Source organism: Silurus aristotelis (genome assembly GCF_946808225.1).
Source record: "Silurus aristotelis genome assembly, chromosome: 2".
Classification (NCBI taxonomy): domain Eukaryota; kingdom Metazoa; phylum Chordata; class Actinopteri; order Siluriformes; family Siluridae; genus Silurus; species Silurus aristotelis.
This window is the reverse complement of record NC_139575.1, coordinates 23,616,171-23,644,144: the sequence shown is the minus strand read 5'-3', so window position 1 is coordinate 23,644,144 and position 27,974 is coordinate 23,616,171. Positions and strand designations below refer to the sequence as shown.

General features: G+C 36.9%; 1 protein-coding gene across 2 annotated transcripts in view; it reads left to right on the top strand.

The window, feature by feature from the left end:
• necab3 (N-terminal EF-hand calcium binding protein 3) overlaps positions 1–27,974 on the top strand; it is a 46,933-nt gene that overhangs the window by 2,604 nt on the left and 16,355 nt on the right. For both annotated transcript variants that reach the window (XM_083530678.1, XM_083530677.1), the window contains exons 2-5: positions 3,030–3,054; positions 20,046–20,154; positions 22,401–22,426; positions 26,461–26,558. In XM_083530678.1, the coding sequence (XP_083386804.1) occupies positions 3,030–3,054; positions 20,046–20,154; positions 22,401–22,426; positions 26,461–26,558 (258 nt within the window). The remainder of the gene's footprint in view (positions 1–3,029; positions 3,055–20,045; positions 20,155–22,400; positions 22,427–26,460; positions 26,559–27,974) is intronic.

Genomic DNA, 27,974 nt, shown 5'->3' with positions numbered 1-27,974 from the left:
TACTCTGAGCCCACTTTCACTCCTCCAGGCTAATAACGGTCTGGCTCTATCTAAGTCCACAATTTCATATCTCTGACAGTAGCTCATGGTGAAAAAGAGAACTCAGGAACTGCTTTAGGTCTTTCAGCTATTTTTAGTACGGCTGCACAATACTGCCATAATATTCCCGTATGCTGCTTTGCAATATATTTAAATACGTCGGTAACATGCTATGGTCATGCGCTGAGCACTGCATTGTTCATTTTTTTTTGTTGAAATGTTTACTACTGTATATATTTAATAATTAGACAATGCCCAATCCAATGTCTTTCAAAAGAGAATTGGTCTACTGGGTGTGTTCTTATAGGAAAATAACTAATGATGAATAGTTACAGGTAATGTTATTTAATGCCTGAACAACACATTGGTTCCAGGCAGCACTTTTGTTCTGACAGTTATCATGCAATTTTCTCCCAATATGACTATTTTGTGCATCCCCACCCATTAGCAGCTCTTCCCATCACATGACAGATGCAAATCAGGGAAGGTGAAAGTTAGCAGCTTCTGCCTCTGAGACACATGAAGCCATCTACTACATCTCGTTTTTTTTCTACATGCTTTTTGGTGGACAGACATGAGCTGACAGACACCCACTATCGGTCGCTCTGATTGACAGGAGGGAGATTAATGGCTCCCTCCTATTTAGAGAGAACTGTCAGTTTAGCTCCCGTGGACTTCTAGCTATCCGTGGTTGTAGCATTGTGAGAATTAAATCTCAGTATCTATTGATGAGATGGCGAATGCTTTTTTCAACTCCGGAACTTCAGTGTTGTGTTACAGAGAAATAACAAAATCCCGTGTCAGGAATGTACTGACAAAGCTTAAATGAAAAGCTTCAACCTTGCTTGATAAGCGCTGACACTGTAGACCTTTTCCATGTGTATTAAAGTACAGTCTACTATCAGAAAACCTAATATAAAAAAATTATGTTCTAATTTGTCAAACAACAATTTGTTAGGCTTAGGCTACATCCACATCAATCCAGATAAATTCTTACTTGACAGCTACACTGAGTTTTTGTCCAGTGAAAACAGAGGTCTTTTAAGGATGCCCTATAAAGTACATTTGTGGACTTAGAAAACAGTGCTGCAGTCACATGACCCATTCAGCTCAACCCAAACCCTTCAGACGCAACACAAACAAGATGGTGAAAGGTGCTGTACTGCAGTTAGTGCAGATAGTGCTTGCTGTTCAAGTTGATAGCATTTTTAAAGATTAATATCACTTTGTGCAACTTTCAGGCCTCATTTTTACAAAGGGGATGCAATGTTCACTTGTAATCACATAAATTCCAAAAGATGGAAAGAAAAAAGCGAATGATAAGCATTTTTTTGAATAGCGGAAGAGCTGAAGACAGATAGCATTTTTGTAAAACAAAATATGCAGTTTTCGTAACTATATGAATGAATGTAGCCTTAGATTAAGTGAGCTGTTACTATAGAAATGATTGTCTTGCAGTCCAACACTAATGTCAGACCTGCTGGTTTACACAATTCAGCATTCAGCAGTCAGAATTGTAACCAGTGAGAATCGAGAAAATCAGCAGTAATTTGGTGTAATGGTAACACATAAGGGTAGAATAAAATGCACTTTGTTCGAGGCTCTTTTCAAGGTTGTTTTTCTTTTCATTCTCTATCTCTATCTTCCTCTATTTGTCTCAGAGGGAAGCAGACAGTAGGAACCGAGTTTCCCTACGGTCTCAACACCTGCCAAAGAGCTACCAGATGCAGTATATCTCTCTCTAGGAAGCTTGGATTGACCTTTAAAGTGAATAGTTAATGATGTATTACCCTGCCCTTAGCTGCTAACAGTCTGTTACGGACTGTTACTAGCAGGTACAGAGAATAAAGTTTGTGTGAGTAGGACTGATGACTTGTTGTTGGAGTTGCGCTGCCCCAACGGCGATGACTCAGTTTTACTTATTCCAGAGTCTATTTGAATCCAGGTTTATTTAAATGATAATCCTGAGTCATTGCTATCATTTCAGTATCAGCAGCCTGACCTTTGTTGTTTGCTTGCATTTGTTAAACCCAGGCTAATCCAGATTCCACTATAGCGCTTTTTTTCTTACCGGATTGCTCCGAGTCTGTAATTTTGTAGGTGTTTTTACAAGGCTGTGCGCCATGCCTCCGCAGTAGGCCTGTGCATGTTCACACACAGTGCTGCGTGAGCAGGACACACACACAAGATATTTACTCAGCAGCTGTAGCCTGGCTACATGGTCCATCTGTCTTAGAGAACATGACTATCAGTTTCCTTTTGTGTAGGGAGCAACAAAATGTGCGATTATGTGCTTGCCTAAAAATCCCAAATGATGGGCACATTTGATTAGGGAGAAAATATAATAGCTTTCATTTTCATGATTTCATGGTATTGTCATGTTGTTTGGTGCAGGTGGTTACATGATGCCGAAATTCACAGATGGAAAAAAGTGGTAACTGACGACTATAGATAGAACGACACAGAGCGTCACCAGTGACAACACAGTCATGTGCACGGAGCACATTGTGTAGCACAGATCAACAATTAAAACACTATATAAGCTGTTGTTTCCGAAATATGATTCATTGCAAATTTCTTACTTTGTGGGTTTTTATGAGTTGCCCTGTTGACTTGAACAGAACAGAATTTGCGCTAAAACACCAAAATGCTGTATTAATCTTGTAGACTTGTTAAGATGGAGTCTCGGGAGGAGGTGCTAATGAAACATACATTTCTGGAACAAAAGGGCATAAAAGTTTTTTTCTACATTGGACTATTCTGAATGTTACACTTCTTCTTTTTTTTTTTTTTTTACATCATTACAGTCAGCCAAGGTCATTTATTACCCATTACAATAATAGCAGGAAAGCATTAATGTGAAACAAAAAGTCGACATGCCAGTATTAGCTAGCATATTTTTTCTTTTTTTCTTGCTAATCTTGCTATAAATTGTGTTCACATCAGATATACCTAACACTGAATACCTTAATTTTTTTCTCTTCCTACAGATTTTCCGGCGTGCAGACAAAAATGGTAGGTCTGGCTTTATCCTTTTTAAAAAAAATAAAGGTTTTATATAAAAAATAAATAGTTTTCGTTGATAATGCCTTTTAATAACTTTGCTTGTACAGTTTACTTTCTCACCGCAGTTTGTAAAAAAAAAAAGCTGAATTTAGCTGTAATATACTACGAGAAGCTGAAACCATAATGGGTTTTGAGTTTCATGTTCTTTCTGGTTTAGATTTGATTAGCCACTATAAGTGAATGATTTGCATAAATATATTTTGCATTGTGAGACAAGCTGATTCACCACTCCAGAGCATCTCAGTGAGTTTATACATCAGTGCCTGCATTCAGTACTTTGATTAATTAGCTACCCAATAATTAATTAAGAGAAAAGCTTTGTGCTGACAATTAATAGTCAGCCTGATACACAAAACGCATTGATCAAAATCGCTTGAGAAGATTTAAAAAGGCAAGCATACACAGTGCTTTGTAAACTGAGGTTGGCTATTTTCATATAATGCATCGACAGCATTATTATACAAGAGGTTTCATTTGATGGCAGATGTTTTTTTTCATCTGAAGCCTTTTCTATTTTAAAGTAAAGAATAAAGAGAAAGAATGAGAGACATGGATGAAATTACATGCTGTCCAAACAAATCAGAAAGGAATGGAGTCGCCGCGCTGAGCCGACGTCGCAGAAATGATAATCACTGCTCCCAAAATGACAATTACCTTCAACGTCTACTTCAATCATCCTTCTATCGGAGCAAACGATAGAGGAGGAAGAGCGAATGTGTGAGTCAGACAGAGGGTGTAAGAAAGATTTCAACTCACTGCCTTAACACGTTTCATTAGACACAGAAGAGTAGCAAGTGGCTGATTGGTTACTGATTTGTGGTTCTGGAAAGCAGCCCTTGTGGCAGCCAAGATGTGCCACATTCATGCTGTATTGCTCTGTGAGTGGGTGCGAGTTGGAGAGCCACTGGTCTAGAGAATGTGGCTGAGAGCATGTTTGGGACTAAGTGTTTGAACCCTTTTGCCACATTATTGCTGAAGGGTTCGAAGAAATCGATTGAGTATATAATTTGCTGGGGAACTTGGACAAGCTGTCTGGGGGACAGATTGCTGGAACCCGGGCATGAGCAGGATGTTGTTGGAGGCCACGTTGTCACCCCCTGTCATGAGCAGGTCATGGACGGCGGTTGTGCTGTCATCCTTAGGCATGAGCAGCTTGTGAAGGATGCTGCGCCGCTGGCCCTGAGATGAGCAGGTTGTGTAAGGGAGGCCGTGCCGCTGTTCTCTGGCGTAATTAATCATGGATTGAGGTAGATGTCACCCCCTGGCTGGTGCAGATCTTAGGGGTCCTTAGCGTCGCCCCCTTGAGTGGGGAGAGCTTAGAGGGAAGGTATTGACGTCACTCGCTGGTGTAAGCAGTATGCAGTCGGCTTCGGGCTGGAATGTGTATTAGGATCTCGTCTTGTCAGCTTTAGCCCTTGTCAAACTCGGGCTGGAGTGTGGTGTGGGCCTTGGCTCTCCTTTCCTTGTAAAACAGCGGAAACAGCCTTGCAAACACATCAGTCAGACTGAACGTCTTCAACACATTATGGTCAAAACCACACCCAAAAATAAGTTAATAAGCTGACTGAGAAACCCAGCAATTGGACCAATCCCCCATTTGCCTTGGGTGATCAGGAGCTGTGGGCCTTTGAATCACTTCAGGCTTGGGCTCCAGCAGACTCTCGGAAGAAAATGGCACAGCGGGCATAAAGATTACTCTGTGCTCACATGCTGCATCGATGATGTAGGCGAAATCTGTACTAAATGCACAATAGCAGAAGTAGATGCAAGTGTGGCAGCTAATCCAAATCGTTATGCAAACATGTATATGTCAAACAGGCAAAGGTCAGGCGATTGCCAAACAATAATATTCAGGCAAAACAAGAACAACAAATGAGAAACTTAAAACAGAATTAAGAAAAAAAAAGCACAAAACATGAACATGAAACAAAAACTTGGTAATCGACAGTGTCCTGCACTAGTTACTAGTTACTAGTTACTAGTTTATATACTCGGCCTGTAAAAGTAATAACGTGTTAATTGACGCGAATTAGTTTTAACAGCACTAATTTTATTAACGCGCAATAAATGCAGCACACATTTCTGTTTGACTATTTTTATTTCAAATATAAATCAATAAATATAAAAGCGAATTTTCTTTTGAATCACTAAACATTTGTTTCATTGATGCTCCAAGTCTCAATTCAAGCACCAAAATCCGTCATGATGCACACATCCGGTAATTAAAAGCGTGAGTGTGAAAACATAACAAAAGTTCAATTTGGTGCCCTGATGTTTTGCTTAATTCAAAACAAAAAACCCACAATTAAAACTTTAAAAACATTAACAAGAATATTTTGTCTTCATGCTCTGTGTTGAGTATTGTTTCACTAATAATAATCAATATTTGTCCATGCCTTTGTTGACTGTGCGAACGCACAGTGACTGCCACATTTCAAATGAAAAGCAAATTCCATTTGCAACTGTATTGGGGGGTATCACTAGGTGTCTGCCACTCATTTGCACCGCCGCATCAATTATTATATCATGTCACGATCAATAAACCTGGTCAGGATACCCGGAGAAGTTCTCTCACTCATACACTCAGAAAGGCAAGGCGGGGGTTGGGTGATATCACCTCGGCCTTCAGGGTTTCAAAAGAGAGAACAGACAAGACCTGGAGTGACGTCACACTGGTAATTTATGGATGACAGAAAAATTTCTAAACCCTCAGCAGCCCAATCTAGAAAAAAGACTAAAGAAATAGGGGGGAAACGTGCAAAAGATAAAGGTGTGTATACAGATCTCGTTATGAGGATAGTAAAGGCTAATGCAGTGAATGAAATAGGCTAATAACTGCAGTGTTGGGCAATAACCCGTTACTAGTAACGCAGTTAATTTTGACAGTAACTAATACTGTAACGCATTACTTTTTAAATAAAGTAACTCCGTTACCGTTACCATATGGTGCGTTACCTGTTACTTTTTTAAATGAATTAATTTTGGCTGAAGTGTAGACTACAGTCTAACCTGTTTACAGCAGCGACGCATTGTAGGATTGGTGGATGAAAACCACTGTAAACACGAAGAAGACGCACTGTGGGCGTGTCTCAATTTTTTCAAGTATGTGCGGCAGTATTTGCAAGCGAGTTTCTCAAAGTGAAAATATGATCCTTATTTCACTTTAGTTGAGCATAAAGACAAAAACCTTTTAGTCAAATGTAAGCTGTGTCTTTCTTGTTCGAAGCTTGTATCTACTGCGATAGCAGCAACTCCAATCTGTCGAAGCTCCTCCAGAAACTCCATGCCTCGACGAAGCTATAACCTAACCCGGTGTCGGTGGACACACTCTTAGTTAAACAGCTTTTATTTTATTTATTTATTTTTTTTAATGCATATCATTTATGGTTGCCAATAATAGCAGTTTTTTGGTGCTGAGTTTCTCCAAATTAATTATGAATAATTCAGATTGCTTTCATTTATTAATTTCAAAATGTTTTGTATTATGTTGTACATTGTTGATATTTTTTATAACATTTTTAAAAGACTCAACACAACAGCTTTTATTATGCAGAAGCCACTTTAGTTTTTTATTCTGAATACAGTATATTATTCAGCTTGGTTTTTTTTTTATTTATTTCAGAAATCCTTGTGATATATTTAGTTTGTGCTGGTCTGACTTAAATAAAATAGTGTTTAAAAAAGTGTTTGTATAGACCATAACGCATAAAAGGGCATTAATGGGAACATTAAAGAACGTTCTTTAAAAAAGTAACTTAAAAGTTACTTTTAACAGTAACGCATTACTTTTTGGTGTAAGTAATCAACAAAGGAATTGAGTTACTTTTTAAATTAAGTAACTAGTAACCTTAACTAGTTACTATTTCTTAGTAACTAGCACAACACTGAATAACTGTATATCACATAGGTTATGCTGTGTTGATTGCTATGCTTTTATGCATAGAGCAACAATATTTATTTTAGCTGCATAACATTATAATTTATAGTTTGTCCTTTATCATAATGTGTGTAGCAACAAAACAATTGCAACCTCACTAGTCTAGTTCGATTGAAGTTAAACAGCACTTATTGATTTGCTTACCTTTAACAGAGGTGATGTCAAAGGTTTTCTGTGATTGTACTGAATAGGTGCTGAACTGAGTTCAGTAATGGGGAACCTCCAGTGCAGCTGAAAGGCTAATTTTAAAAACATATATAAAAAAAAAATTTAGATGTTGCACGAATCTTAGGGCTACAATTAGCTAAGGAGTTTGGAATGTCTCCATATTTGTGGACTACTCTGAGAATATATGAATACTACTCTGAGAATAATTATTCAGTGACAGTAGCTGAAGCAGAGAGGAGCTTTTCAAAGCTGAAACTAATCAATGGGGGAGACGTTGGGTCATGGCGTGGTTCACCCAGAGAGTCATTCAAGCTAAAACCACTATTGCCGGTTGGTGGTATTTACTAAGCACCAACATACAGTTCATGTACATAAACTGAGTTAGTTAAGCAAAGAGTTTTGATAATGATAATAAATGATAATAACGTTATAGCCCTAATAAAACGTAGTACTTAGACACAGAGTACATTTAAAGGCAAATACTTTTGTACTTTTACTCAAGTGAAAGTTTAAAGGGAGCACTTTCTTTGCTGGATTTTGCACAAGCTGAAGCATGATGTAATAAAAAAAAAATGCAATTCTTTTGGTATTTTGGTGTATTTGGTGATCCGTTGAAACCAGGTTCCAATTGGGAAAAGAGAGATCCAATTGGGGAAAAAACAGTGGGCTGTAATTAGCTTCTAATAAACTTGAATGTGGACTATATGGTAACGTGAAAACAATCTGCTCTCAAGGGCTATAAGTGAAATAACATGATTGGCTGTTTTTTCCATAATTGTATATTTCTTAGCATCATAGGGGAAAGTATTTAGTTGCTTGCAAACAATATGGCATCATATTCTAAGAAAAAATTGATGGTAGAAATAACAAAGACTACTTCCCCAAAATGAGCCCAAAGTGAGTGCCAACAAAGCCTTCTCTGCTGGCCGAAACACTATCAGAAGCAGTGACCTACATTTACAACCTAAATTTCTAATATTTGTTCCATGAAATTGTTTTAATTTATTCCCAACAGTTTATTCTCTTCATTTCGTAGCGTTTCTCTTGGTTGCACTGCTTCCAGTACATGTATGTGGATGTTAGATTTTTTTGTCCAATCAGATTTCAGCCTGTGTTGCCATGTCAATCTGATCTGCCCAGTGCCTGCAAAGTCTATTCTGCTGGCCTTTTTACCATAGTCTCCTTAATAAATAACTCTGTTTCTTTAACCAATCAGATTAATATTCACCTCACAGGGCAGCTAGCTGGCCCAGAATAGCGTCAGCGTTTTTCCGTCCTCTGATTGGCTGGTCAGAGGGAAACTGTTACAGCCAAGTTTGACTGGAAAAACACGTCTGTAGCGTGCTGCACACATTAATGCATCAGAGTTAGACTTTTTTATGCCTACGAAGGAAGAGAAATGTATTTGGTCTCGGACATACTTAAAAAGATTCATTTTCCAGAAAAGCTAGACATCGTGGAAGAGATCGGCCAACCCCGAAGCTAGCTAGCTTGTCTCAGCCCGGCAAAGGGTTTGTTCACCACTTCAAGTCCAGTGAATACGAGCGGTACCACTGGCTTGCAGCCTCTGCAGAGCGGTGCAAATTATGAGTCTGCATCTCTGTTGTGTAGGTTGTATTTTATTTACATTTACAATGTTTTTGTCATGTTATTAGACAAATATTGATTCTGAACCACTCCAGATGATGTAGGTGAACAGTTGCGGTTGTAGTGTAGAGGTTTGGAGTCTTAACTGGTTTTCTTGCTTTAGTAAAATGGTATTCATATGTGAAATTCCTCTCTCTCTGTAATGCCACGCATTGTTATATTGCGTTTTTGTATAGTATTGATGGTTTCTATAATCGCAAAGTGATAGTGGTGGGATTAAGAGGTAGATTTAGTCGGGTAAATCCTCACTGAAGGCCCAGGTACCAAATACACGGCCTGCCAAAATGAATCCTGAGTACAGACTCTATTATTTAGACCAAGTGTAGCCATGTCTGTACTTCTATAAGCATAAGCATAAGATATGCTTCTTTACATGGATACTTGTATATGAAAATGTTTTTGTGTTATAGAAATGTATATGCATTTGTTTGTTAAGATGTTACTGGGTGACTAGGAATCATTCACAAATAAATGTAGTAGATTATTAAAAAAAACAAAGCAAAAAAAAAAAGCCTTTCATTTGTATTAAAATATATCCCATCTTCCCAAAGTTTTAAAAATGTAAGTCTGGTTTTATTTTCTCGAAAGATTTTGTACACAAGTTAGTTTATCATTTTGACATCACACAGACTGATTGAGCAGCACCAACTGCATTCATTTAGGGATTAAAGTGTCAGTAGATATACAGTAAGACCGCCATGGTTTCAGCTAGTGCCTGAAAATATGAGTAGTAGCACTATAACACTATTTACTGTACAGTGTGAAAAGTTTCATTTGTAGATTAGGCTTAATAAAACATTAACAATAGGATCATGTCTCTTGTGCTTTGGGGTCATTATTAAGTAATATAGGGGGTTACTCGAACACAAGCACTACCGTGCAATAACGTAGGAGTGGATCTGATCAATGAGATGGGCACTAAGTGACTAAATGGCATGGTTGCATATACAACACAAATAAGCCGGACGAAAGTGATGATTATTGTCGATTTCACAGTGTAATGGAATTTTCTATTGATTTTTTAGAAAACTGTGGTAACTGAAACAGGATGTAATGAAATGTATTGGCATGGAAAAGTGCGACTACATTTTTTTTTTCAAAGGAACGAATATAATGCACATTATAGAGCTGCTTCAGAAAAACAGCACAATGGGAATCATGCCATGCAAGATTTTTTCGCATTTTTTGCCAAAACCCACAAACACCTGCGCTTTATTAGCATTGTTCCATCTCTACTATCGATACCACAGAGAACTGCTCAATCTCAGACACCACTATCAGCAATGGCAGCATTACCACAGCAACAGACCTCTGAACAACATTTAACTGCACTTAAAGCAGAGTGTTCTCTGCACACTGTAGTTAAGCATCAAGCTAATTATGAAACTGAAGGGGTTTGAGAAATTTTCAGAGCCATGTGTTCTGACTCTGAGGTTATTCAGATGTTTGCACATATGGTAAAGACAAATAAGCCTACATTGCTAGATATGGCCCGATTCCTTTTATCACTTAAGCTCTTCCTCACTGGTGTTGGCAAAGAAGCATTATGTTATATGTGATTCATTGTTGGTTCTGTGACAAGCAAGCAATGAAAGAACAAAACGAAGCAACTGGACCTACATGAAGATCTCATCCAGTCCAGGTGCATGGGGTCACAGGATATAGAACGTTGTCATCCATTACACTACTGAGGAAGTTATACAAAGGAATAGGTTGGAAGAAAAGATGGGGGCAAAGGCCACCCAACTGTGATCCATGATATAAGAAAGAGAGGAGAGATAGGACTCATGTTTAGTTTACAGATATTACAATTTATGTTTGTTTGAAATGCTTGTTTATGTGATTGCATGCTTTTTTATTCCAAAAGCGGGTTTCAATTTCATAAGGTTTTCAAAGGTTTTTGAATTGCATTTGCCCAAAACGACAGATTCCTTGTGCAAATATTTAATAAATAAAATACTAGTATGAAGTGGCTACATGTGTTTTACTGTTAAAATCAGTCTCTCTGTCCTGTCTGAAGACATTCTGTCACTTATTTTACTGAGCTACATCATATAAAAATGTCTCAGCCTCAGCACAATCCTGCTGGCCTATCAAATGATAAACCTTAAACATGTCTGATGGCTTCCTGGACATTTTGTTCTTTACTTCTGCTCAGAAAGTGTTTAGAGAGATTGAGAGAAAGATGCTTGAAAGTAGTTTGCAGCAGTTCTAGGTATCATTTCCATGTTTTCTTTATTAAAAATATCTTTTTGTTATGTACGGAACTAGCATAATGCCTAAATTAAGCACTGTTCACTCTTGACATACATGTGCAGGATTTTGGTTGCTTCCAAAAACTAATTTATTCAAGTATTCCCAGGTGCGTGGTCGCCTTGCAGAATCGGGTTCCTTTTGAAATGTCATTGCGGCAGTGGTTTTTATTCAATGTCATATAAAAACACCACACAACAGAGGACCTTGGTGAAATAACTATTTTGGAAACTACAGCTTTTGATATTGCTCGTGTCATGTATGTGCTGAACGCAAGATAGCAGAAAGCAGAAGTGCAGGGTAAGAATGTTTTATTAAATAAACTGGCAAGCAATCCATAAAGGCAGGCAAACTCGAAAACCTAATCCAGGCAAAGATCTGGAGATTAGCAAACAGTGCATGGGAATAAATGAGAACGTTAAACAAGAAACAGAAAGGTGATCAGGAAAATATCAAACATGTAAATGGATTCTTAATTGTAGGTACATTGAAAACAGCAGAAATAATTTAAAACACATGAGAAAAAAAATAAAATCACAAGATGGGTCATGAGTCAAAATGGCTAAACTTACATGGAAGTATCATCACGGTGAGCCGGCACATGCTATGAGTGGACATACGCTTTTCTAGCTGCTGCGATGGCGTGAGGGGTGCATATCTGACAGCTTTTTCATTTACATGCTGTCAAATGAAGGCATACATCATATACATATACAGTAATCCCCAGTGTACCGCCCTTGATAAACAAAAAAAATAAGCGGACGCCACCTCATAAAAGTTATTTTATGTATTTAGTACTGTACTGTATTAACATTTTACTTTATTTTATAATTAATAAAATGGGAACCAACCCCAGCCACTCTTAGTGCTGGTCCCAAGCCCGGATAAATGGGGAGGGTTGCGTTAGGAAGGGCATCCAGCATAAAAACGTGCCAAATTAAACATGCGGATGATCCGCTGTGGCGACCCCTGATGGGAGAAGCCGAAAGAAAGTTATAATAATTTTTTTTTATTATTAATTAAATTTAATTATTTCAACAAAACACTTAATGCCCTATAAGTTTTTTGGTCTATCGTGCTATCCACGAGAGACCGGGAAAATCAGCTAAACAAATGAGTTATTTGGCAAAAGAAATTCCGCGATAAACTGGGGCGTGAGATTCGAACAGCGGTAAAGCGGGGGATTACTGTATATCTGTCAGGCGCAAAGAACGTACGGGAACCGAAGTGAATTCAACGATGGCCTTTTAATGCAAAAAACGAAAGGGCAAGGCAGAAAGCACGAGAAATCAGCACCATACACGGGTAAACCAGACCTGGAGGAAACTGTGGCAGAGTGAGCACAAACAATACACACAGAATCTTGCACGCTAAGTGAAAACCAAACGGAGTAGCTTGGGTAGTCCGGAATGTTCCTTAGCCTAAGCTTGGAATGATTGGAGGGTTTGGCGAGGGTGTGGCTGGTGGATCCCTGACAATATCAATAATTAAGGCTTTTTCAACGCTATTTTGTTGACTTTCATACAGTGGTCTGTAAGTGCAAAATACAAAATACAATCCCAAAAAATTATTAACTTAAATAAAAATAAAGAATTGTTAAACATGAAAGCTCATTTTTAAATACAAAAGAAACCTCAGAAATGCAGCAAGTTTTTCTGTATTTCTGAAATGTTCAGTTTTTTGGGTTGTTCCTTGGGTTTTCTGCTTTTTGGTGTTGCATTTTTTTTGGTTTGTTTTGCACTTACAGGCCAAAACAACAACAACAACGAAAAAACCTATTAGTAATCCAATAGCAATAAATTACAGATCATGCTGTTATACAGGAACATCCGTAAACAACTTGTACCATTGCTAATTGCTATCAATTACAACGTTTAATTTGTTAATGAACAACATCATGCATTAGGCACAATTTATTTGAGGATAACTACTTTATAACACTATTCCCTCATCAGTCTCACTCTCTCTTTTTTTAGTCTTCACCAGATGAACCCTGAAAGTTTAAAAAGCGTAAAACATTTCTATTCTAAAGACTTTCCTGAGCTCGAAAACTTTACAAAACACTTATAATCAGGACTCCTTTTATTTTACGCCGGTGAATAAAAACGTTTTTTTTTTTTTTTATCTGTTTTATTAGATTATTTCAATTCCCTGCGTATGAGCCGTTACTATTAAAAGAATAATGTACTAGAATGAGCACATTTTTATTAACCTATCTTAACCTGTCACTTCTCTATGATAGTGTGTTAGAGAAGTAAAGAAAAGAGTGCAGGCAGGGTGGAGTGGGTGGAGAAGAGTGATAGCAGGAGTGATTTGTGATAAAAGGGTATCTGCGAGAGTGAAAGGGAAAGTTTATAGGACTGTGGTGAGACCTGCGATGTTGTATGGTTTAGAGACAGTGGCATTGAGTAAAAGGCAGGAGGTGGAGCTGGAGGTAGCAGAGCTGAAGATGTTGAGGTTTTTGTTGGGAGTGACGAGGATGGACAGGATTAGAAACGAGGTTATTAGAGGGACGGCTCATGTAGGACGTTTTGGAGACAAGGTGAGGGAGGTGAGATTGAGATGGTTTGGACATGTGCAGAGAAGGGACATGGGGTATATCGGTAGGAGAATGCTGAGGATGGAGCCACCAGGAAGGAGGAAAAGAGGAAGAACAAGGAGGAGGTTTATGGTAGTTGGTTTAAAAGAGGCAGATGTAGAGGACAGGGTGGTATGGAGACGGATGATCCGCTGTGGCGACCCCTAATGGGAGAAGCCGAAAGAAAAAGAAGCAGAAGACCTTTACAGATATAATGCACTAATCTACTGACCAACAACTGTATTATAATACTTTATTAATGTATTTTAATCCATTTAGTTGTTTTGGCACAAGTACATTTATATAATAGGAATGTAATTTTATGTTGTCTTTGTTCCTGAATTTGTATTTCTCATTGAGTCCTGGGCTTTTTTAATAAGACTTGTGAGATATCTGCTCAGATCATGGTGTTTATCCAAACATCTCAGTAGGAACAGTAGTATGGACTATTCTATCAGTACATACATAACATTGTGTCATATAGCCTTCCTTGTATGGAACTTTTTCAGAGTTGTGTATCAAACTTTTTAACCCATAGTTAATCTCTAACTGTTAGTGAAGGTTTAATATAGACGAGTTTACATTATTTCCCACGTAAAGTAATAATAAAAGCTGGACTAATAAAGGGTACAACATAATAATTGGTTTAAGTCGCACCAAAAAAAACCTTCCAGTTTGTGCCCAGAGATGAGAAGCGCAGTAGCTCGAGCAGATTGCAGTCTATTTGAAAGCTGAGTAATTAGTTGAGCGTAAAAATAAACTTAAAATTGCATCTGTGTGTTTACTTTGGCCATGCAGTTGCACCATTCTTATTATAACGCAATAATCATCAAGACAAAGAATAAGCCAAACTATTTCATTCTCAGATCATCCCCAAACTTAGTAAATTGAGGATTTTATAAATAGATAGATAAATTCACTAATTTGAGATGGATGGGTACCTAGGGAGGAGAGGAGATTGAGCACAACAGAAAGAATCTGGAAATAGGCTGAGTGAACAGAAGAAGGGATAACGGGCAGGCTGTGGACAGATGGGACGACTTAACAGACAAGATTTGAGTCCCCGAAGCTTCATATCATCTGACTATCCTGAGTACACAATAGCTTAATATCAATTATTAATAATTCAATTAAATCTGAGATGTTTTATTCTGGTGTTCTGTGGTATTTGCTTGGCTATTTATTTGTAGTGTTTACTTACAATTTGGAAACTTAGACAATTCTAGCATATGTGCCTTCACCTTAAATATTTAAGATGTTATAGTAAAAAATGCTACTCTGTAGGAATACTCATTTTACAGTTGTTCTCAGCTGCTTCAAGATCCATTTTGTCAAAACCTAAAATAGTCATATTACATCATCTTCAAACCTATAATCCAAATGCAACAATATAATAACAAAACATAAAATCAGACACTCTTCTATTTAAACCAAAACAACACCACCTCACAGAATGTCCAGGTAAAAATGTATATGTTTAGTGGGTGTCAGTGACCTCATCCACATAACACAAGCTGTGTGTCCTGCCAGGAAAATATGTTATGCGCTGTTTTTCTTACTAGTTTCACATTCACCGTTACTTTTTTCATCTGACAAGTGTCATTCTAACAGTTTAATTTTCTAGCAGTTTTGTTACTGGGTTAGATTGCTAGCCCAATGTCCACCCTCATCCTTTCTCAGCCGGGCTTAGGACCATCTATTGCGGAGTACTTTATCCCCATTCCCATATCTTAGCACTCATGGGGGGGTTAAGAGAGTGGCAGCCTGGTATGGCCAGGACATGAACCCAAAACCCCTGGATCAAATGTCAAACGATGTAACCACTAGGCTACCACCCCCCCCCCACTCTTACTCTTACCCCAACCTTAACTTTGTACCTAACCCAAAATCTAACCCCAATACCAACCCTAAATATAAACCTAACTTTAACTCTAACTTTAACCGTAATCCTATCCCCAATTCTAACTATAACATTAACCCTAATCCTATCCTTAATTCTAACTGTAACCTTAACTCTAGTCTTAACCCAAACCCTAAACTTAATTCTAACCTCTATTTTAACCCTAACCTCAAAATATAACCCCAAACCTATTCTAGCCTTAACCGAAATTCTAACCCATAGGCCAAACCCTAATTCTAACACCTAATTCTCACTAATTCTAACTATATCCTCGACCTTAATGCAAACTTTAACCCTAACCGCAATCCTAATTTGAACCCTAACTTTAACCAACCTCAACCAAACTACCAATCCGACTTTAATTCTATCTCCAAACCTATTCTAACCGTAACCCAAATTCTAACCCTTATCTTAACCCTAACCCCTAGCCCAAACCCTAATTCTAACCCTAATCCTAATTCTAGATCAAATCTTAATTCTAACCCTAGCTCTAATTGTAGTCCAAACCAACAGTCCTACCCTTACTCTAACCCTAAACCTAATTTAAACCTTAATTCAAATTTAAACCTTAACCTCAACCCTAACCTCAATTCTAACACTATTTCTAGTCCAATCCCACATTCTAACCCTTACTTTCTCCCCAACCATAATTTGAAACCTAAACCAAATTCTTACCCTAATATTAACTCTACCACCCAACCCTTATTCAAACCCTAATCTTAACCCTGACCACAACCCTAATTCTAATTATAACCTTAATATTAACCCCTATCCCCAATCATAATCTAACTCTAACACTAACCCCAACAAAACCCCAACCTTAATTCTAACCCTAACCTTAACCAATACAGGGCTATATAATTATGTAAGACAATACATTAACTTCAGATAAAATCCTTATTGTTTCTCCCTGTAGTACATTGAAGTACATTATTACTTTTCGAACTGAGCCTCTCTCGTTGTTCATGGTCAGGGACATGGTCAATCACAGTGATCTAAATTTTATTTAGATATTATAGCTATCCTTCTGCCTGTATCTCTTCTGCTTCGTCTTTATGCTCCTTGTTATCTTTTGCTACTATTTTGGGCAAGTTTTTCAAATACATGTCTTTTTATGCATCTTTATGTTTTCTTGGCATGCTATTTTGCCACGCATTGTTTGTACTGTACTTGTAAATGTGAGCACAATAAGTTTTGTGGTCACTTCTGTAGCCAGTCTGTAACACAAGTGAAAACACTGTGTTTATACTAAAGTGTTGTTAAATCGTGTCATCCAGGTGAGAGCTGAACTGCAATTCCATTTGAAGTGTCTGTGTGAGAACAAGTGTAAACTCAGTCTAGTGGTGAATCAGTCCTAGTCTTATACTTACTTTAAATAACCGTTATTGGATTTCAAGCCTATTGATCGTTCAAGGGTTAGGGAAGGCTCAATTGCAGGGGCATATGGATGAATGGACAAACCAGTTGAATCTCTTTACAGAAAGTGATTTTTTTTTAATATGAGGTTGCTGATGGTGAAGAAAAATGAAAGCAGTGCTCTTCTAGCACATAGTGGTAAGTGTCATAAACCTTGGGTGCCTTCCAGTATTGTTTTAAGCACACACATGTTGACTGTGTCTCACGATTTTCCATTGAGGGAATCCCTGTGGGTTTGCTCAAGCCAATACAACTTCATTACTTGATTCTCATAAATAGTTTACACCCAAGGGGTTGCTGTATCACAGCCCTAGGGCTCCATGTTCCGTCCTGACCTCTTTTGTTTATGTCTGAGTTTACCTGTCGTCAACATTTCTGAGCGTGTTTTTGCCTGGGTTTTCTGGTTTCTTCCCATGCAAGGATATGGGAAGGGTACATTAAATAGTTGGAAATCAGCGCATGCATTGTGTGTGCATGGGGCACTGTGATTGACTAGCGTCCTGTTCCGTGTGAGTCACCACCTGCGGCTCCAGATTCACAGTGACCCTGACCAGGATAAAGCAATTACTGAAGATGAATGAATGAATGAAAGAGATGACAAGCTAGTTATCTGGAAAGCGCTAGAATGTAATTAAGATAGTAAAGAAAATCTATTACGCTTTCATTCCCTTGTGTGACATAGTTGATGCACAGACATTTGGCAGATTCTAAAGAATTATCGGAATATGAGGTCTTCTGACAATTTTCCTGAAAATATTTTACATTTATGAATAGGTCTAGATGCTTTGAACTAAAAAATTAATATCATACCTATTAATCAGATTTAATTCATGGGAGCTCATTGGCTGGATAAGAGAACAAAAGACCTTCAGGATTTGTAAAGAGTTCTTTGAAGGTTTGAAGAAAGAGAATGTTTTAAGTGAGTAAAGGATTCTTTTTCTTTCTTGGAAATTCAATTACAAGTATTAAATTTTAGTAGCACTCCAGTTAAGTATAAATTCCCTCCAAATAATACCCCTATTATGTTAAAGAAGCACCATTACTGAATGAATTTCGACCATTGACTTTGGTGCTGCTTTGTGAATAAGACAAACCAGCACATTAAATTTATCCTGAATAAGACAGAGCAGTAGAGTAGATTAAACCCCTGTGGAATTGAATCTAGTCTCTGGATGTACATCAAATACCATCCTACAGACTGAAGTGAGCAAAGTGAAGCTCTTACACAGCACTCGAATTTTGCATGACAGCACACCCTGCCTGCTGAGACCTCTTAAAGCTGAATTTGCAATAATAATCCATGAGACTGTGTCCTTGCTGATAAGCATTTTACTGTTTTGGTATGTGCCTTTCACAGCTCTGTGTGGGGTTTGACCTAACACTGCCGAAGATGGACAAACCCATGCCTATGCAACAATATAGCAGAAAAAAATGCCAAATACTGTGCATTAGTGGCTACTTTGATTTCTAGTTTTTTATAGATCTCAGTAATGCTGTAGACTTGTCAAGTGAGAAAAATTAACCTGGTATGCTCTACTATTCCGGATAAGTAAATTTTAAGAAAAAGATAGGAGCTCGTTCTCTTTTTCATTGACCACATATTGCAAGTTGCCTGTTTTTCTTTCTTTTGAAAGAGTCTTAACTTTAAAAGTAAATAAGTCAGAAGGGGAGATTAAAGATGCTGCTCAGGGATGTCTTTTTTCACCATGCTGCTTGGGACCAGATGGCTGCCAAATTTGCCCTTGAAATAACCAAGTAGAGGCCGAGTTCTTGGATGTCGTTCTGACAGATCATAATATGGACCTTTTTAGCCTCCTGGGTAATTATGAGTCTGATCATTTAGCCAGCATGCCAGCCTCCTAGATAGTCTAAAGACTTTTTTTTTTTTTTTATATCATTTTATAGTTAGGTCTTGACATTTTCATTGTTAGGTTGTCTGTTTGTTTGACCTTTTTTGTGTATTAAGGTAAGATTTTCCACAAAAAGAAATATTTTATGTATGCATATAAGTGTTTAATGCAACAAAACATTCAAAATCAGTAAAATGCTTCCCCCCCCCCCCCCCCCTATTATTTCCAGGATGTTTCTAATGCACTATATTGTAATAAGTGTCCTTCTCATAAATTGCTCCTCCACTCAGGTATTCTTTGTTTAAATTTTTTTTTTTTTATAAATCCCCCTTTTTTAACCAGGCACACAGTTCGATAATTTGCCTGAGATAAATCAGATTTCCTCTCCTCTGGTTCTGCATGTTGACTCAATCTTCTCTTTTCCTTGGAGTCTGTCTCTCAGCTGTCTCACCTAATTTACGTTCAAAACTTTTCTAAGCTCGATTAAGGCAGTCGGAAAGCCAAAGCCCAGAGAAGAAACTTCATGCATCACTCGGTGGCTCAAGAAGCACATGTTCCATTGAGGTGTGAACTTGGAATGACTGATTTTTGTGCTGTAATATTGAAGCGCAACATGCACTTGATGTTATGTCATCACAATTGAGCGGCCCAATGCAGCGCTCCAATAAAAAGTGGAACAATGAATGAAAGTGCTCAGAGGAGAGAGAGATGTTCAGTGTTCATGCCTGCTGTGATTTATGTCACATATGGCACCATCAAGCTGTGCACTGAGGGTTCAAACTGGTGATTTGATATTTGAGTTCTTCCAGTGTGCATGCTCTGTTAGACTCCCTATCTGTGTGATTGATGAAGGATACGGCACAATCAGAGGTTCAAGGGCACAGAAGCCAAATGGTACTTCATCTATAAGGACTGATGTATGACTCCAGTTATCTATGGGATAGGTCCTTGTGTGAGTTGACTCATGTTGCATTGCAAAAACTAAACTGATGATGAAATCTTTTCAAAACCATGTCTTGCTTCTGGCAATGCATAACAGTAGCACATGTTCATCAAGTGAATCTATTCTTTTCTACAAGATTCAGGGATAAAATCATTATAGTTCATTTGAAATATGACTTTGTTAGAGAGCTTGGCTACTAAGTGAGATTCGTGAAATGTATTTGTATTATTATTATTTTTGTGTGTTAGATGATGGCAAGCTGTCCTTTGAAGAATTCAAAGCATACTTTTCAGATGGGATTCTCACAACTGAAGAGCTGCAGGAGCTGTTCTACTCTATTGATGGGCGACAGACAAAGTATGTACCACCTGAATTTTTATACCTAATTTTTAAATCTTCACTATATATGGGATCTTTCCCCGTAATCGTTCCATATAATTACTGCTCCCTGTGACAAGCGATGACAAGCTGTAGCACAGCCTGGCTTTAATGACTTTCTGAACACGAAACAAATAAAGACTAATGTCGGGAGCTGTCATGGTAATCAAGGCAAAAGTAAAGATTCCACATATAGTTTTCCAAAAAGTAGGTTCTGTCTTTAGATGAAAGAAATATATATATATATATATATATATATATATATATATATATATATATATATATATATATATATATATATATATAAAGATTGGTCTTAAAATTGTAGAACCACATGGGAATGGTTTTTATTTGGGTTTTTGCATTGATCAAAACACTTGACAGACTTTTTTAAATAGCACACAATCTGCAATCATGGCAACCAATTGCGTACTAATTACAGCATTCAGAAATCGGGGTAAATTTGAGTCCCGTAGTCCTAAAATAGAGATCCATTTGGTGCTCAGCATGCATCTGGTTCCTTGCAAAACCAAGCCAAGTTGCCCATCCTTATTAAAGCATTAATACAGCCAGTAGATACAGAGGCTGGTGTATCTTTCCGCCTGGCTATTGGTTCTCCTTTCTACATACTATCACATCAAAATAAACTCCTTGCTTTGTTGCTGTCCAAACAAAACATGTTTGGTTATTACTTAGATTATACATTTGAAGAAACTTTGTCTATATATATATATATATATATATATATATATATATATATATATATATATATATATATATATATATATATATATATATATACATATCTATATATATATATATATATATATATATATATATATATATATATATATATATATATATATATATATACAGTGAGGAAAATAAGTATTTGAACACCCTGCTATTTTGCAAGTTCTCCCACTTAGAAATCATGGAGGGGTCTGAAATTGTCATCGTAGGTGCATGTCCACTGTGAGAGACATAATCAAAAAAAAAAATCCAGAAATCACAATATATGATTTTTAAACTATTTATTTGTATGATACAGCTTATATATTTATATATATATATATATATATATATATATATATATATATATATATATATATATATATAAAAAAAAAATATATATATATATATATATATATATATATATATATATATAGGACATGACCAAATGATTTACACCACGTACCTAAAACCAATTAGTAACAATCTCCCTTATCGTCTAGATGTCATAATATGAATGGAAGAACACAGTTATTCCACAGAAGTGCATGATCAGTGACAAATCGCCATCACTTTAAGCAAACAAGGTCAAATATGTGCCATTATAGCACAGTAGTTTGACCACAAAACATGTATGTGTGTGTGTGTGTGTATACACGATATTTAATTACTTAAATCATTGAAGAGCCCTATTTTTGCTTTTAATTTAGCCTACTGAGTCTCACCTCTATTAAAACTCCATTACTGTCTCCAGGGAGCACTTGAGACAAGTCCAACAATTATTTAGTCCAAGCTTCTTTGCTCAAGATAACAATTTGTTTTGATCGCTCATTCGATGAGGCATTTCACACAGAGACCAGGCTGTTCACATATCAGACTGAATATGACAGTGACTATTATCATGTTTTTAACTGGAGTTCATTTTGCCAATTATGAACAGCTACTGTCATTATACAGCTACACAGCGACATGTACAAATCATACAGAACTGACCCGGATATACTGCTTATGTTTATATGCACCACATAAAGCTTTTTGGCTGCTTTTGTTTATTGCTATACTCGGAAAAATATGTGGACAGTGGCACAATTTTTTATATCACAACAATAGATTTAAATTTCAACACTTTCAGAAGGTTTTTAAATGCAAATATTACATTAACCATTTTGCAATTACTGCATTTTTTGTATATAGTCCTTTATTTTCACAGGCTCAAAACTAATTGGACAATTTATTGATAATGCCCAGGTATGGCCTGTTTCCTCCTTATTTCAGGAGATTCAAAAAAGTGTTGATTCCAAGTTATGCCACTGTCCAAAAACGTATGTAATTGATTAAACCCTTACATGACACACAATTATATTATCGACCTGATAAATGTTGCATTATGGTCCAACCCTATTGCTGGGATATGCACAACTATTACAGTAAAATCACTCTCCCTCTATTAAACCTACACTTTCCCTCCTTTCATTTTCTTCTTCCCTTTACAGCAACCTTGACACTGACAAGTTATCAGGTAGGCTTAAATATTTATTTTCTGTTTAATTCATAAGTAAAAACACAACTATGTTCCTCTAATTCCTCCTTTTAATTTGATCTGGCTACATGTAGCTTTTTTACCGATTCATCTTGCGATTTTGGAAAGGTGTCAGGGCCTTGTGGAGGCAGAAAAATGGAACCTGGTGGAGTTAGTAAATAGTTTTTTGTTTGAGCTTGTCGAGTTAGCAGAGTTGGAATGGTGAAATAGATTTGCAGCAATACAGCCATTTCATGAGCCATTTCATTAGTCATCTGCACAGGGCAACAGATTGGTGTCAGACAAATATGGCAGTCTCCAGAAGTCATTTCAGACTTGAGACACTATTGATGATGCTGGGGCTTTTACTTTATATGGAGCAGTAACACAAATATACTTTTTTTATAATAATTTATTATCATGTTATTAGTAATTATGGAAATATTTCACAATATAACTGGCTTTTGGGGTTTTTAATAAATTTTTATTATTAAAAAAAAATTCTAAAGCTTGGAAACGGATCACAAAAGAAAAATACAACTTTTATAATTTGTAATACAACTATAATTTTATGTATTTAATTAATGTGTTTAAGCTATCTGTTTTTATATTTTGGCTCCCCTGAAATGTGTTTGGTCTTCCACCAAAACCTCAAGTTGTTAAACACATACAGGTGTAAATATCGGATACGATAGCTTAGATTTGCCATCTGATAATCCTCTATTGATCTCAAACCCAAATGTCATCACTGTATATCAAAAAACAAATGAATCACGCTTGTCGTTTTAATACTTTCAGAGGGAATTCTATAGTGTGTAATGCTGCTGTACTACCAGATAAACTGGCTCATATATTCCCCCTGACAGCATGCACCCCTTGGGGATCTAATGCAATGCGATGTAATCTTCACTAAAACTGAGTTCCAGACTTGCTATTTTTTATTTTTTATTATTTTTTTTTAAACAGTAACCTGGCCTCTGGCATGATCTAGGGCTGCTGCATTACTCTGTATTTACACAAGATGCTAGGGTTTGTGAAACCTATTGTCACAGCTTCTCCTCAATCTAATCAAATTCAGACATATTGGTCCGCTGTGTATCCCAGTTCATAAAGGTGTCAATTTCATTTCATTCGTCAACTTCAACATCCCCAGCATTTCGGTTTTATTGGATTGTCACTGCTGCTGTTTCAGAGGAAGTAAAGGGGTGATTTTAGGCAGAAGGGCTGAAAGATCAATCATATATTTTGTTATCCTGTTGAGAGTTTCTACAGTGTGAATGTACTGTATATAAGGTAGCACTTCCCAAACAGCGGTGTGACTCTGAGCAGGGTAGAGTTGTAAGCATGGTAGGACAACGCTGCTAAAACATACTTATGTGAAATTTGTTTGCGGTTTCGCGAACAAAAAAAGTGTTTGTACCATTTCATTTTACATGATTAAATGTGTACAGACAGAAATTTAGCATTTAGCACATTTAGCATGTTTCATTCAGCTTTGTATTTCTGTGATAATGTTTTCCTGTGGTTGAAGATCTAATAAAGTACACTATATATGGCAGTGCATACGGTGTAATAAATGCTATTCTGGATAAGTAAACAGTAAATAGCGTCATTTGGAGATTGGCTTAACCTCATGTTGGCAGTGCTTCCTTCCATTTACTGATTAATTCCTTTGTGAAGGCATGTTGATGATGTGAAATCATTTAATATATTTGTAAAAGCAATGTTTACATACTTTGATATTTCTTTTATTAAACTATACAATACAAAATGTTTGCGGTTGTCCTGTAAGTAACAACACATGTCAGATCATGCTGGTATGCAAAAGCAATGCATGCCAGGGGGTTTGATACAGCACGAGACATGTCGCTACCCCCCGAAGTGTGTAGTTTTGTATAACAAAACAGTGTGGGCTAATGTTTTACTTATACAGTGATTTTCCAATAAATGTGATGTGTAATTTATTAATGAATGGCGCATCCTGCATTTTAAAAGTGCATAGTTAGACTTAATGTTGTAAAACGACCTAGAGACAAGTTAGTTCTTGTTCTCACCTGCGTTGTAGTGGCTATAAACAGTCATTTCCTCACCAGCCTCGCTCTCTCTCTCTCTCTCTCTCTCTCTCTCTCTCTCTCTCTCTCTCTCTCTCTCTCTCTCTCTCTCTCTCTCTCTCAGTGCAGCCTCTCATTTTACTGAGGTAACAGTCGGCAGTGCAGAAACTGGGAGAGCTTACTACTGATTCTCCTTTCTATAAATGTAAAAAGAAATTCAGAACCCAAAAAATTACCACCAATTATAAGAAATAACGTTATTAAACCACTAATTTATATTTTCATTTAATAATAGGTTTAGATTGGGTAGAGCTTTCACAAGTCCCTGTGTTTGAGTTGTTACTATAGAAACACTAACATACTGTATTACAATGAGTGCATTAATATTGATGGAAATGTAATGTGTGCTGTTATATAAAAAATATTGCTCACATTTTGGCCAATCGCTTCAACTATTCAATCGTGTGTTTGTTTTGCAGAAATCATTCGATTTGATTTAATAATAGAAACAATGGTGTTTTTTCTGTTATTGAGTAAATGTAAAATTATAGCAGGAAACAGTTATTTTTCAAAATCTGCATCACATTCAGAGAGAGTTATGATATACCACTCAGCCCTATGTGCCAGTGCCTACAGACTCATGATGCCATTTGTCTGATGACTGCTATTTGTCTAATGGAAGAAACATTGCCTTTTTCAACATTAGAAGATCGAATATACATTGCAGTTATGTTGCTAAAATCAACAAAAAAATTGATCAAAAGGAAACTATCTCCAGAATATACACATTGTGTCAATTCCTCTAACAGCTCACACCATATATGAAAACCTGAAACTCTCAGTATCCTTGCAAAGACTTGCCAACTGTGATTGCCTTGTCGATTATTCTGGCCTGTACCCCTTTCATCAAAAACAACTCTGAATTGCCCTTCTTATTATATCGACAGTGATTCTCAGTATACTGACCACTGCCTGCCAGACTACATTGATTCTGTGCATAATGCTGTTCTCCCGTGTTGCACCACTTCAGGAAAGGCATTAAATCAATCACGGTCATTCTCAATAGATCCATGTTTCTAAGAAAGAAATGTCACTGAAATACAGTGAAGAAGGCAGAAACAGTATTGTTAGAAGCAGTTACTCCGTCTAATATTTGTATGGGTCTAGAAAACATTATGATCATTTCAGCATTTAATGTTGCTTTCTGTGGCATAGTCCTTGAGTTAAATGATCTGTGAGTGACTAATGGAGGCTGAGATTAATGTGATGGTCGATTTTGACTAGGAGAATCTAAGTTACACAAGTCATTACTCCAAGCAATGGAACGATAGTCAGCTCAGTTTAAGTTCAATCTCCAGTCTGAATTTCAATTTTAACATTTGACAAACAATTTGGGAAAGAAAGTCAACGATTAGTGCACAAACAGCCAAAGGGACAAAAAGTGGTAGGTGACAGAAGAATTCTTACCCTGATGAAAAAAAACAAAACAATACAATGTTAGAAAGAGCAAGATGTGGAGGTTTCTGTGTCGAAGCCAACGATCAAGAGTACATTCACCAGGGTAAATGCACAGGGTTTACTGGAGGTCATAAACTATTAGTAAACCTCACCAGACCTGATAAGAGTTTGTGACATATATTTTAAAAAAATTATAGTTATTGGGCAACATATATATATGTTTGTATGTATGTGCTAGGACTTACAGAGGAGGTAGCAATGTAATGTACTGTTTTCAACAATAATCGAATTTCACAGCCAGTGCAGCGATTTCCAGAGAGTTAATTCTCCTGTGTACAGAAACAAAAGTTGCTGGCGTATGATTTTGTGTGAGTGCAGAGAGTGGGTTGTGAAATTTTTGGGAGAATGAAAGTAGTTCATAGCACTTTGTCTTTGTCCAAACCTGAAATGTTTATGTGGTATTTTCTTTTTCTAAACACTACACAACCTTTGCATTCTCTGTGCTCTCCTGTTGCCTCCTTTCAGATTATTTTTCTCAACATCTTGGGGAGTATCTGAACGTTCTCTCAGCTCTAGAGAAGCTCAATGTTGCCATCCTAAAAGCAATGGACAAGACTAAAGAGGTAAGAAAACATAAAAGGAGCTATCAAAACACTGATGTGATTGAAATGAATGTTTTGATGATGGTTCTAGGCCATTAAAACCTGATTCTAACAAACTCCAAGCACCATGAAGACATTGCGAAGGAGTGCGATTTGGAAAGTGTATGTTAATCTGCCCTGAAGCATGCACGAAGAACAAATTCACACATGGAGCTTTTTCGATGCATTATACATAATGTTTTAAGCAGTGAAAGTTTCCAGACTGCTTGTTTGCATACATTAGCATTTAAAGTGCTTTCACGCTGCTGGGTTGTTGTTCTGGAGAAGTAGAACAGCGCTTTGGTGGAGCTTTGCTGTTGAGATGCTGGTTCTGAGCATCTGTAGCAGTTTGTCAACATATTAGGAGAGCCCTGAGGAGAGAGACTAGAGCTGTGTGGAAACTTTACTGAACTTTACTCTTACTTCACTTACAGAATTGTTCCTTTAGGCCGTGTTGGATAAGGTCAAAACAAAAACAAAAAGAAAAGCTACAGTTCTGTGGTATAGAAGTGATGATTAACACTGTTAATATTATTATTCATCCATCTTGCATTCAGTGCATTGTATTTAGTTCACAAGTACATCCTTCATTTACATTATTTACAGCAGGGGTCACCAACCTTTTTGAAACTTAGAGCTACTTTTCGGGTACCGATTGTAGTGAACGGCTATTAGTTTGATACACACTTCTGAAATAACAAATTAGCTCAATTTACCTTATTATGTTAATTATTAATAAATAATTATATTGATCTATATCTAGTCATCTATATTTAAATATTGTCATTTTCAAATTCACACCAGTGCAAGTGTGATTTAAAAAAGAATAACTACAAAACAATTTGATGCAGCTCACTGGTAAGTAGCGCTATGGTGAGCTATTTTTTAGAAAAGGCGAACAGGCGACTCATGGGGTCCTTGCAGGCGACCTGATGCTCGCCGGCACCATTTTGGTGACCCCTGATTTACAGCATGAATTGCCATCCTGGAAATACCACTGTCAGCTATGTCTGGGAGTCTGATAGAGCTTCCCCAATTGATCAATAAAAGTCCCAAACTAATCAATAACTACTTTTGTATATGGAATAGAGTAATTAGCGTTGATTAATGACGTATGGTCTGGGTTTCACATTCTCAGTCAAGTAATTTAACAAACAAACAAGCAATCGATGAGTAAGAGTAAGGCTTTAACTTTAATTTACCATTAGTAAGGCTGAGTATTTTGATTATTTAAGTACTTTTTTACACATTGTGTACTGATGGTGTTTTTACAGTACTGCTGAAGTTTGTGCCTCACTATTACTGATTCGACTAAACTACACTATTCCATATGCAAGAGCCGCATGATGTCAAATCATGTGCAGCTTTTTTAATGTTTAATTTAACTAGAAATAAAAC